At 35.0% G+C, this 13,401-nt stretch overlaps 1 protein-coding gene across 4 annotated transcripts in view; it reads left to right on the forward strand.

Moving 5' to 3' along the window:
• The window catches only part of RMDN1 (regulator of microtubule dynamics 1), a 37,015-nt gene extending 23,907 nt beyond the window's left edge, over nucleotides 1-13,108 (forward strand). For 3 of the 4 annotated variants that reach the window (XM_024761495.1, XM_024761515.1, XM_024761508.1), the window contains 6 exons: nucleotides 3,185-3,274; nucleotides 7,050-7,105; nucleotides 8,457-8,544; nucleotides 10,007-10,037; nucleotides 12,404-12,537; nucleotides 12,978-13,108. In XM_024761495.1, coding sequence (XP_024617263.1) covers nucleotides 3,185-3,274; nucleotides 7,050-7,105; nucleotides 8,457-8,544; nucleotides 10,007-10,037; nucleotides 12,404-12,537; nucleotides 12,978-13,028 — 450 coding nt within the window. In that variant the 3' untranslated portion in view covers nucleotides 13,029-13,108. The remainder of the gene's footprint in view (nucleotides 1-3,184; nucleotides 3,275-7,049; nucleotides 7,106-8,456; nucleotides 8,545-10,006; nucleotides 10,038-12,403; nucleotides 12,538-12,977) is intronic. The other variant, XM_024761502.1, reaches the window with a different exon arrangement.
• The last annotated feature ends 293 nt before the right edge of the window (nucleotides 13,109-13,401 follow it).

Raw genomic sequence — 13,401 nt, forward strand, 5'->3', positions numbered from 1 at the left:
ATATTGAACATCTTTTCATATACTTGTCAGACGTTTATATATATTCCTTGGAGAAAATGTCTATTTAAAGTCTTTGCCCATTTTTATTTATTTTTTTGCGGTACGCGGGCCTCTCACTGTTGTGGCCTCTCCCGTTGCGGAGCACAGGCTCCGGACGCGCAGGTTCAGTGGCCATGGCTCGTGGGCCTAGCCACTCCGCAGCATGTGGGATCTTCCCAGACCAGGGCACAAACCCGTGTCCCCTGCTTCGGCAGGTGGACTCTCAACCACTGCGCCACCAGGGAAGCCCTTTGCCCATTTTTAAACTTGTCTTTTTATTGTTGAATTGTAAGAGAATATTTTCTGTATACTAGTCCCCTGTTAGATATATGACTTGCAAATATTTTCTCCCATCCTGTGGCTTGTCTTTTCACTTTCTTAATAGTGTTCTTTGCAAAAGGTTTTAATTTTGATAAGGTCCAGTATATTTATTGTTCTTTGATTGCTTGTGCTTTTGATGTCATATCTAAAAAACTTGCCCAATCCAGTGTTACAGACGTTTTCACCAATGTTTCTTTCTAAGAGTTTTATATTTTTTAGTTCTTACATTTAGGTCTTTGGTACATTTGGACTTAACTTTTATGCATGGTGAGAGGTAGGAGTCCAAATTCATTCTTTGGCATATATATATCCAGTTGTCCTACTACCATTTGTTGAAAAGATTATTCTTTCTCCACTGAACGGTCTTGGCATCCTTGATGAAAATCAGTTCAACATAAATGTATGGGTTTTTTTTTTTTTTTTTTTTTTTACGGTACGCGGGCCTCTCACCGCTGTGGCCTCTCCCGTTGCGGAGCACAGGCTCCGGATGCGCAGGCTCAGCGGCCATGTCTCACGGGCCCAGCCACTCTGTGGCACGTGGGATCCTCCCGGACCAGGGCACGATCCCGCGTCCCCTGCATCGGCAGGCGGACCCTCAACCACTGCGCAGCCAGGGAAGCCCTGTATGGGTTTATTTTTGAGCTCTCAGTTCTATTCCATTGGTCAGTGTGTATCCTTTTGCTAGTACCACAATGTCTTGATTACTATTGCTTGGTAGTAAGTTTTGAAACAAGGAAGTGTGAGTCCTCCAACTTTGTTCTTCTTTTATTTTGACTTTCTTTGACTATTCTCAGTCCCTTGAATTTCTGTATGAACTTTAGGATCAGCCTGTAAAGTTCTGCAAAGATGCCAGTTGGATTTTTCAAAGGGATTTCATTGAATTTGTAGATCAATTTGGGGACTATCACCATCTTAACGATATCTTCCAATCCATGAACTTATGCATTCTTTCTCTTTGTTTAGGTCTTTTTCTTTCATCAGTGTTTTGTAATTTTTCAGTGTCAAGTAACTGTCAAAACGGATCTTCAAGGTAGCAGGAAAGAAGGCTTTTAGGCAGGACTAGAGTAGCATTTAATTTGGAGGGCTCTTTTATTGTTGTTGTTTTCCTTACAACTGATATTCCTAGATCTTTGTGAGCTCTTGATTTCCAAACCTTTTGGGTGGTTCTTTTCTCAGCCTTGGATAATCTCTTCATATGCAAGCGATGATCTTTACTCAGCTGAAAAGGGTGACCCTCTGCAGTTCTTCATCTGGAGTTATAGCTCCGGTCAGCTGTTTCTTCTACAGTATTCTGCTCTGTGAACTCCAGACACCTGGGCTTCCCCAGACTCCCAGTTCCATCTCTTCAAAGCAGAGACACTGCTTGGCCTATTTTGCCTCCCTGGGCTTCAACCTAGAAATTTCTCCAGGGCAGCCATAGGGCTCATCTCATTTGTTTCTCGTCTGTGAGATGTCACTGTTGCCTGATGTGTATAATATCTTGAGAGTCTTTATTTCTTATATTTTGTCTGCTTATTTTAGCCTTTCAGGCAAGAAGGTAGGTATAGTATCTATTACCCCTTCTTGGCTAGATTATCTGTTATAAAAGAAAAGTTTTCTTTAAAAGTAATGTAAACTTATTACAGAAAATAGACATTTTGGAAATGGAAAAAAAGTACCAATATGGAGATAAAAATCACCCATGATCACAGCTCCTACCATCAGCTCTTGCTAGTATGATCATTAATTAACAGTCCTATGTAGTAACTAAATGCCAATCTGAGCAGAATGTTTAGGAATCATCCATAAGTTTGTGTTTGCTTTGATATAGATGATAGTTAAATGCATAAGAGAAGGTGATTTTATCTAGAGCCCTGATAAGTGGGAAGAGATCAGAGCACCAAATTTGAAACCCTGTATGACAGACACCTCTAGTCATCTGAATTTGGGCAGCTGGGTGACTGTCAGTGGAGATTAAATGAGCATAGTCAGTGTGGGTTTTAAATTATACTCTTTTATTTTCAATAAAAATATCAAGATACAAAAGATTTTGGTGGAGAACAGATTTAAACAGAAGTTTAAGTATTAACGTTTTTATGGTTATAATTATTAAAATTTCACAGGTACAAGCACAAACAAAAAGAAATGGTGCGTGTTTATAAGAAACTATTGTATCTCACAGAACCCAAAGGCAAGATGCATTTAGTCTTCAGGAGAAACTGGCTCAATTGCTCTGAGGCTTCATTGTCTTTCCTCTTTGCTGTTATCTGCAAATCTTTTTTTACTTTAGTTTTTTTCTCATCCTCAGTTTTGTGACTTTCCACAGCATCTGGGTTTATGAAGCTTGGATATTTTGGTTTTGGTTCTTAGGGAAGAAACTCGGATTATCTCAGTTTGGGTCTGTATCCAGCTATGGGTATGGGGACAAGGTCACAATTGACAAATGTGGCTGTTATTACTATAACAATGCAGGTGTGGGAGAAGAAGCAGCTCCAATAAAATAGGATAAGAAAATAAAATGATAATTATTAAATCGCGCATTTCTCTAAATTTATATTCATACCATAAATATGAATTGTTATCTTCCCATTGTGTTGGTAACTTTCTTAGAGATTCACTACCCTCTGCCTTGTATTATAGTTCTCTAAAAACATGTCCAAGTTCCTTGAGAGCCATGTCTACTTTTTCTTGTATATTCCAGTATATTTAATACAGTTTTTGTCCTCTGCTTTTTGTTAAATGACTACTGAGGAATAAATATCAATAGTTATTCATTTTTACCTTGTATTGAATGGAATACTATTGAGTATTATTATTCTTACTCCCTTTTTTCTTCTATTTTTAGTGGTATGCAATCTGTATTAGCGATGTTGGAGATTATGAAGGAATCAGGGCTAAAATTGCAAATGCCTACAAGATCAAGGAGCATTTTGAGGTACTGATGAACTTTAAAAGTCATTAGTTTTCTGAATTGATTTCTGTTTCACTTATCTCTTGCTGTATAGCAAACCACCTAAAACTTAGTGGCCTAAAACAGTGACTATTTATTTCTCACAGTTCTGTGGATTAACTGTGCACAGTGGTGCTTCTGTTCTGCTTGTTGTGGCTGAGGTCATTTAGAGGGCTACATTCACCTGGACCCTCAGCTGGGACGGGAATGTAGAAGATGCACTCTCATCTACAACAGTTTCTCTCTACTTTTCTTCTCATCATTTAGTAGTGTAGCCCAAGCTTCTTTATAGCATGGTAGTTGGCTTCCAAGAGTGAGCATTCCAAGGGAAAATTTCCATTGTGCAAACTTTTATCAAGCATGTTTGCATCACGCTTGGTAATAACCTGTCGACCTAAACAAGTAACATGGCCAAGACTAGAGAATGTGGGAGAGGCTTATACAAAGTCCTGAGTGCCAGGAGGTGTAGTCTCATCTAACAATCTAATTGACATACCACTCCCAAAGGTAATAGTAGTGTATACGATTATGATCTCTGTGTGTGTTTTAATATTTCCCCAAAGTTAAATTTACTTATTTATAGTAAGCTCTTTCTTAGGTGCCAGAAATTCTCCAGGAGTTTGTATATTTCATGATGTGCATACACACTATTCCATTGTCCAAAAACAAACAACAAAAAAACTGCAGCTAAAAAACTGCAGTGTATTTGTCTTTCTTTCTTTCTTTTCTTTCTTTCTTTCTCTCTCTCTCTCTCTCTCTCTCTCTCTCTCTCTTTCATTTTTGGCTGGGTTGGGTCTTTGTTGCCATGCACAGGGTTTCTCTAGTTGCAGCGAGTGGGGGCTACTCTTTGTTGCAGTGTGTGGGCTTCTTATTGTGGTAGCTTCTCTTTGTTGTGGAGCACGGGCTGTAGGTATGCAGGCTTCAGTAGTTGTGGCACATGGGCTCAGTAGTTGTGGCTAGCGGGCTCTAGAGTGCAGGCTCAGTAGTTGTGGTGCATGGGCTTAGTTGCTCTGCAGCATGTGGGATCTTCCCGGACCAGGGCTCGAACCCGTGTCCCCTGCATTGGCATTTGGATTCTTAACCATTGTACCACCAGGGAAGTCCCTGTCTTTTGATATTATAGACCATCTCAAAAACACACAGGAAGAGAAAGTGATGAAAACAAACATATTTATCATTATAGTCTCAATTCCTAGTTAATGTAATGACTAGTGGAAAAGAACATTGGACTAGGAGTCAGGAGACCTAGCTTCTTATTTGGGCATCAGTAGTGTATATATATACACAAACACACAAACACACATATATACGTATATATTGATACACATACATATATATTTCAATTTAATAATATACATTTTTCACGTTTTAAGACCTTTGAAATCAGATTGCATTATATATAATCAGTGGTATCTTATAATTGGCAGTGCTTTTTTCTTAGTGGTATATAAAATAATGATGTGTCATAACGTTTATGGTATCTTAGATTCAGTGAAATATAGTAATTTACTTAATGTCATTAGATAAATCATTTAAATTGTACCTTGGGATGTAGAAATACCTGACAGATAACTTCCAATGTGAATAATGAAATGCTGCAGAAAATATATTAATGTATACTTTAAAGAAACAGTGAAGACTATAGATTATTTAAAAATAACTAATGTTTTTCATAAGTTTTCAAATGAGTATGTGTTATTTAAAAATGACAGTGTTAAGTATTTACATGCCAAAAGATCATTTATACTACTTCTATTCAGATTCCATTATTACATCTAAAGTCATAAGGAATTATTATCTTTGCATTGTTTTTGAAGATGTTTAAACTAATGGCAGAAAGAATTACAAAAGAAAAGGTTTGCTTGAGAGTAGCCCCTCTCAATCCATCCCAAAAGAAAATTAAACTGTAATGCCCCAAGGCATCGATTGTATATGATGAATTAACTTCTCTTCCTTGCATCAAAATGGACTAGCTCTGTACCATTCTTGGTAGAATGGAAAATGTAGTTACTCATATAATTTTTTGTAGGGCTTAATTTTCTAGTGGAATGTTGATTGGGAAAGGTTGCTTCGAATATAAGTTGTATATACTTTAAAATATATTTTGCCATGTAAATCATATCTATTTATAGAAAAGTAAAAATTAGGTCAGTGCTGATTCTTACCCATATTGTTGATAACAGGATTTCTGCTAAGTCATACTTGATTAGCCTTATTTTAGCTATTATCTCTTCCGTTACTAACATTATGATCAGTGGTGGTAATAAAGAGTCTGAAACTTATGAAAGGTAAAAATGATGATGATCCTGATGATAGAAAATATTACTGTGTTAAGCACCTCCTGTTACTTGTTCATTTAATTTTCACCACAACCCTATAAGGTAGGTGTACTGCTTTCTTGATCCTATGCAAGAGCAAACTCAGGCATGGAAAGAATATAGAACTTGCCAAGGTCAAAAAGTAAGAAGTCATTGAGCTGTGATTTAAACCTTGGTGGTCTGGCTTCAGAACCACTCTGGTAACCAGTACAGATATTTGAAAATGTGTATCTCACACATTATCAACTGAAAGTGAAAATATGTGTCTATAGAAAAGCATAAGCTAGGGAGTCCTAATTTTTTTAAAACTTTATCATTAGTAGGATTAACATTAATCTGTGAGATTTCCTGAGTGGTTTTCAACAAAATAATGTAAAAGGAGGAGTCATTTCTTTAAAGTTATTCTGTAGTTTATGCTTTACATTAGTTCACGTAGGACTTTCACATAGTAAATAGAAATTAGGGAGACTTTATCAATATATTTTATATTATACATAATTAAATTCTGTGAACAAGTAGTATTTTTCCTTTGTTAAGTGTAGATGGGGAAGTTAAACAAAATTTGCACATAGGAAGAGACTTTCTAAAATTATTTTGTATTTTGTTCTTTTAACAAAGAATACTTTTACTCAATAGTGATACAGGATTTGCCAAAAAGGAAATTTCTTATTTATTTTTCCTTTAATCTAGAAGAAATATTGAGAGCTATAGATTATTAGTTTTCAAAAGTAGATTTGTTTACAGATTTTGTATTTTCTTCATCTTGATAAATCCTATCATTTTCTGAATCTTTTTTTTATTTTTAAAAAATTTTATTTATTTTATTATTTTTGGCTGTGCTGGGTCTTTGTTGCTGCCCACGGGCTTTCTCTAGTTGTGGTGAATGGGGTGCTACTCTTCGTTGCAGTGCACGGGCTTCTCATTGCGGTGGCTTCTTTTGTTGCAGAGCATGGGCTCTAGGCACGTGGGCTCAGTAGTTGTGGCGCATGGGCTTAGTTGCTCCGGCGGCATGTAGGATCTTCCCGGACCAGGGATCGAACCTGTGTCGCCTGCATTGGCAGGCAGAATCTTAACCACTGGACCACCAGGGAAGTCTCTCTGAATCTTATAAAATAGTAACCTTAGTATAAGGCATTGATAGTGTACTGAAATAAATTTAATTAAAAAATTAGGAGGGATGCAAGAGGGAGGGGTTAGGGGGATATATGTATACATATATCTGATTCACTTTGTTATACAACAGAAACTAACACAACACTGTAAAGCAATTATACTCCAATAAAGGTGTTAAAAAAAATTAGGAAAAAAGTTGCTGTTGATTATCAGAAAAATTGAAATGCAGAGTTGCAATTGTTTTTAATCATGGTTTCTTCAGCAAACATAGTAAAGTACTTATTGGTGTTTAGGAAACAAATATGATTCATTTTCTCATTTCTTGTTAGAAAGCAATTGAACTCAACCCTAAAGATGCTACCGCAATTCACCTTATGGGTATTTGGTAAGAAAATTTCTTTAAATAAATATTTCAATGGATTTTAGTATGATCTTATTTTGTAGTATGTATACATATCTTGTTTGGTAGTATATAAAAAAGCAAAATATAAAATGTTTAGAAATATTATTTGGCAGTCAAGAGTGTTTAATCCATTATATTAACTAGCAGTTGTACTGGTTATTTAGTGTTTAGTATTTAGAAAATAACTAAATTTGATTGTGATCTTGTTAAACATTGTTATTCAGATCATTTAGAAATGTACTAAGACTAAAAAGGCATTGAAACTTTTCATTAGACCTTTAAATTCCTTTTTTTGGGCAAGACTATTCTTATTTACCAGACTAAATGGAATTGGATTAATCTAACTATAGTAATACACTAGGATGCCCCAAGAGGGTCTTGGTATCTTCAAGGTGTGTCAAATACAGTCTGATTCATCTGAGGTATAATATAATCTGACTTTCAGTATCTTTCCATTTTTATGTAAGCTTTGTTCAGAGCACATCATTATTTTGCTGGTATGAGCGTAAACCAATGTGTTAAATGCTTACTGTTTTGAGTCTTTCTTGAGACAGGTTTGCCACTGTTTCTTTGGGTGTAGTCTACAGAGCTGAGTATTTGTCTTCTATGAGGGGTAACAGTGCAAAGTCCCATATCAAACTCTTTTAAAAGAGAAGTAAATATCCTTCAGGATAAAGGACACATTTAACTAAGAAAACTCTTACTGAGAATTAATGACAGTTGAGGGACAGTCAGTAATTAAGATGCTGGCAAGCAAACATGAATGAAATAGTTTCATCCTCAAGGAGTTCAGACCCTAATCAAAGATCCAACACTTTTTTTCCTACTTACTTCAGAAAATTGTCAAGAGCTTTGGATGTTAAATATTTGCCAAACCCTTTCAAATATGTAGACTTTAAATTGTTGGTTGCCATTGTTATTTAGGTATATCATGTTTAGTTTTGTTATTTTTTTTAACTTCTCTGAGTTAATTTTTATGTAAAAAAATAGGGGTAACGATTCTATTTCATTTAGTTATTGTAAGGAGTAGATGAGAGAATCACTTAGCTCAGCACTTGGCACAATGTGAGCACTCAAAAGGTGAATGATGTACTGTATTATCATTACTGTTATAAATATTACTTACTATTTATACTGTCACAGTATACACTGTAATTGATGGATCAACATAAATCAGTCCCTAGATAATTCAGTATAAATATTAACCTACTGGATATTATGGAAAGTACAGACTGTTTAAACATGTAATAGAAGATTCCTTTTATATATGTTAAGATGCTTAGTTCTCTTTAAGAGCTAATTTGAATGTACGTGTCATTTTATTTCCCCATAGGTGTTACACATTTGCTGAAATGCCTTGGTATCAAAGAAGAATTGCTGAAATGCTGTTTGCAACTCCTCCTAGTTCCACCTATGAGGAGGTAGTGTGTGATGTCCTTTGTTAAGTTAGTACTGATTTCTTAACTGCTCTGTCACTCTACAGTGTCCACACATCTGGAGTTCTGATCAGTGAGGGACTTGAGCAGGTTTCTAATGATCCAGTGCAACTATCTTATCAGAAAGGCTTATTAATAATTATTATCTGTGACTGGTGAGTGTTTTTTTTTCCATTTTAGGTGAGTGGCTGATAATTCTGGTATATTGTCAGCTAAAATAACGCATGGCTAAAATCTACCTTCATTTTCTGCTTGAAATCCATACCACATAAAAATCATAAAATAGAACAAGAAATATAGCATTTGCTTCTTAGCATGTTTTAGGTACACATTCCGTAAGATAAGAGTCATTTACCTGGACATTAAAGCATGTGTTTGTATTGATAAATGAAGAGTAATAACTTTTTTTTCACAGCAGGTTTGAAAGGCTCATGGTCTCTCATACTTCTAAGGCCTTTTGCTTCTCCTGTTAAAAATAAAATTTGAAAGGGATTTCTGGGCAAATATTTTGGGTTTACTCATCACAAAATTTTCAGAGTAAGGAAGCAGACAGTTGAAAAAGTTGTTCCAATACTTGTATCATAATGTTTTCTGTGAAGCTATAGCGCAGAATTTGATGCAAAGAATATTAGTTGTATAGTTAGAACAGAGTTGGGAAATATTTGTTATTAAAAAGAATGTGCATTCTAAGAAAAAAAGACACGATCAGCAGGGAGTTTCAGACTGACCTTAAAATTTTATACAGGAATTTCAGTAATAAAGGACTTAAAAAAATTCATTGGCACGACTTATGTATCACTGAATAAACTCAGTTTTTGATTTTATCTAGTTTTTATTGGTAGTCTCTGTTACGATTTAAGAAGAGAAAGGTCAAAGTATCTGAGTTGCACATGATAATATTCTTTCCTCTCTGCATGTGATGCCAGTTTGGTATGAGTTCTAAGTAGTAGTCAAGTTATTACTAGAAATGGTCCACATAATTGTAATCTGTATTCTGATGATTTAATAGTGTTATGGTCAATTTTGCTGTATTAACCTCTCACTGTTGATGAGTTGACCATTATTATTATTTTTTAGCATCTTTATTGGAGTATAATTGCTTTACAATGGTATGTTAGTTTCTCCTTTATAACAAAGTGAATCAGCTATACATATACATATGTCCCTGTATCTCCTCCCTCTTGCATCTCCCTCCCACCCTCCCTATCCCACCCCTCTAGGTGGTCACAAAGCACCGAGCTGATCTCCCTGTGTTATGTGGCTGCTTCCCATTAGCTGTCTATTTTACATTTGGGACCATTATTTTAAGATTTTTTTTTAAGATGTTTTAATTTACTTCCTGTCTTATATTTAATATAGGAATAGATCTTTTGAGAAAATGCTTTTTTTTAAATTGACTCTGTTTTAATACTTTTCATTAAATTTGGGTTTTTTGTCTTTTTAACAGGCCTTAGGCTACTTTCACAGGGCAGAGCAAGGTAACAAATTTTTTATTTCACATACTAATATACTTAAAATTGTATGAATGCTTCACATATAATAGGAATTTTTTAAACAGAAATAAGTTATTTGTTCTGATATACTTCATAAACTTCTTTTTGAGCTAGACATTATCAAATAATTTTTAAAGTCCTTATTTAGTAAAGATCACCTGAGTAAGAAATAGACTGCTACTGAATTTAGAGCTGTAATTCTGGAATGGTCCTTCATTTGATGTAATTCAACCTTCCTTTTTGAGAGGAGGCTTTGACAGATTAACTGTTTATTTAAGATCACACAGCTAATCAGAGGCATTTATTTATTTTCATTTAAAGTTTTTTTTTTAATTGAAGTATAATTGACATCTAACATTGTATTAGCTTCATGTGTGCAACATAGTGATTTGATATTTGTATACCTTGCGAAACGATCACAACACCAAATTTAGTTAACGCCCGTCACCTTACATATAGTTACAGAAAAATACTTTTTTAAGACAGACTCTCTCAGCAAATTTCAGATGGCACTGAAATGAGAACTCTCTGGTTGTAAAACAGGCCAGTTTTTGTTCTATTGTAGATACTGTCTTTTGTGACAGTTTCCTGCACTCTTACTTTGAAGAAATAGCCAGCCTAGAGAACATCAGCCTATCCTAAGATTATCCTTCTTAATATTAATAGGAGAAACTAGAGAAGGGATATAAGCCTTTGTTACCAAGTACACCCCCCCCAAAAAAAATTGCAAATATATTCCTATAAAACTTAATCAGAAGAAAATTAAAGACAATTTATTAAATTTTAGAGCCTACTCATATGGACTTGTTCAAATGTTTTCATGATAGCAAAGCACTTTTTAAAACGCATTTCTTCTAAAGAAAGAATTTTGTCTGAATTTTAACTCTATCTGTAATACATTAATTCTGATTTACTGTTACTACCTTCCATTGATATCCTCTCAAGATGGTAGTTTTACTCTCATGGATATGATCTGGGAATGCAGTTTCCTCAGAGACTTAGAAGTGTAATTGCAAAGTTAAAATAGGGCCTTAGAGGTTTAAGGATTCGGGTTGTTGAAAAAAACATGGTCATACTCTTGTGTAACTAAAATAATCCTTGGTAATTTCAGTTATCCTCCAGGTTTTACCTTCAAGGTCACTTCCTCTAGGGGGGGCCCTTTCCTTATTATGGCCTATGTCTGGTTTAGAAGCTCCTCCTATGCTTTTAGTACCTTTTACTTCCTCCATCATGGCCCTTATCACTCCATAGTATGAATATTTGTTTACATGTCTAAAACTAAATTCAGGGAAGATGGGGACTCTGTCTTCTTGCTCACAATTGAATCCTCATTGCTTAGCACATAATGCTTGGCAAATTTGCTGAATAAGTAGACGAATGAATGAAGGAATGAATTTACTTAACTCCAAGGAAACTTTAAGCACATCAACATGGTATCTCACAAATATGTTCACATTAAAGAAATAAAACAATTTTGGGTTAAGGGGCAAATGGAGTTAATCATAAATTATATCCAGGAAGAATTATGCTTTGAATATAGAAGGGTTCCAGGTTGACAGGAGGAAACTGTATAAAGAATTAATGAAGTTAGTGAGACAGTCCCATAGCTTTCATTCATAGGCTTTTTGTTCACATTTTTTCTTCAGCCAAGAATCCTGCTAAAATTCTATTCAGCCTCCACGTTAGCCCAGGTGTAACCTCTTAGTTAGTTGCTTTTTCTTTGGTTTCTCATAGCACTTTAAAATTTGTACACCTATCAAAGCATTCATTTTATTCCTTTATTACATTTAGTTGTGCTCATGCTTGTCTTTCCTTTTCATTATAAATTCCAAAAGAGCAGACACTTTGTTTATCTATGCTTAAACACAGCCCACATTCAGTAAAGGTTGACCAAATGTGTGTGTGTATACACACATACACATATCATCATGATTTCATTTACTCATTCAGCAAATGTATATTGAGTACAGTTCTAGGCACTGTTCTAGGCACTTAGGATGCAGGGAGCAAAAGAGATGATAAAAAGAAACCCCTTGTCCTTCTGGAGCTTATATTCTATCAGGACCCTGTTTTCCATCTATTAAATAAGAGTACCAATTTTATAAAATTGCTGTGAAAATGAGAAATGTGTGTAATATAGTGCCTGGCACATAGTAGACACTCAATAAATGGTAATTATAAAATTTTTTGAGATATGAATAGTTGAACAAAAGAGAATTCTAATTAGCCCTAATCATTTATTGACCACACAAGTATATTATTGGAATTTAGATGAAAAAAATTAAGCCTTTAAAAATAAGAGCAATACTATTTCATATGAGATAAATTTAAATTGTTTTTCTTATGTACAGTGGATCCAAACTTCTACAGCAAAAACTTGCTCCTTCTAGGAAAGACATATTTGAAGCTACACAACAAAAAGCTTGCTGCTTTCTGGCTAACAAAAGCCAAGGACTATGCAGCGCACACAGAGGAGGATAAACAGGTAAAACATCTCCAATAAAGTAAGGCAGATAGGTTTCCACTGAGGCACATTAAGTAAAGGTGAATCAAGAACTTCTTTAAAAACGTAATTGTCCAAATACGTATTGTTAAATAACAGTGTTTATTTCAAATGTGTATAGCAAATATTTAGTTACTATCAACGAACATGTATGAATTACTTGCTACAATATAGAATTATTCCTGTTTGACATATATATAGCAGATAGAAAAAGAAGATTTCTAAAACATAAAAGGCAAGGGACATGTACTAATGTGGACGAGTTCTCTAAGAGTCTCATCTCTTGAGTTCTCTAAGAAATTTTATTCTTACAGTGTGCTATCCTGGTTTTTTGGAAATTCTTAGAAACTACTTTATAAACTTGTTTCACAAGTTGATCTCTGTGCTGTACTGTTTTATAATATGTATTCTTCCATTTTTAGATACAGACAGAAGCTGCTCAGTTGCTTACAGGTTTCAGTGACAAGAACTGAGAATTTTTCAGTGAAATATCTAAGAAGCAGTGCCTTTTCATCAAATTATAAAGATAATAAATACATTAACCATACTGTTCTATGGCTGTTTTCTCAGTTCTTTTAATGTTGTGACCATTTAACAAATTAAGTATACAAAATTCTAGACTTCTTCACAAATAACAAGGCAAAAGAAATAATTGCTACAAGAGTGGTAGAGAGATATCCATGGCTTAGAGGCTGAGATTATTGTGCACCTGAGACACCAGCAATACAAAGGGTATGAATTGGATCACATCAGGATGGGAGATCAAGAAAAGAAAGCTCGGGCTTCCCTGGTGGCGCAATGGTTGGGAGTCCGCCTGCCGATGCAGGGGACACGGGTTTGTGCCCC

Source organism: Neophocaena asiaeorientalis, unplaced genomic scaffold, assembly GCF_003031525.2.
Source record: "Neophocaena asiaeorientalis asiaeorientalis breed wild unplaced genomic scaffold, Neophocaena_asiaeorientalis_V1.1 scaffold74, whole genome shotgun sequence".
NCBI classification, from domain to species: domain Eukaryota; kingdom Metazoa; phylum Chordata; class Mammalia; order Artiodactyla; family Phocoenidae; genus Neophocaena; species Neophocaena asiaeorientalis.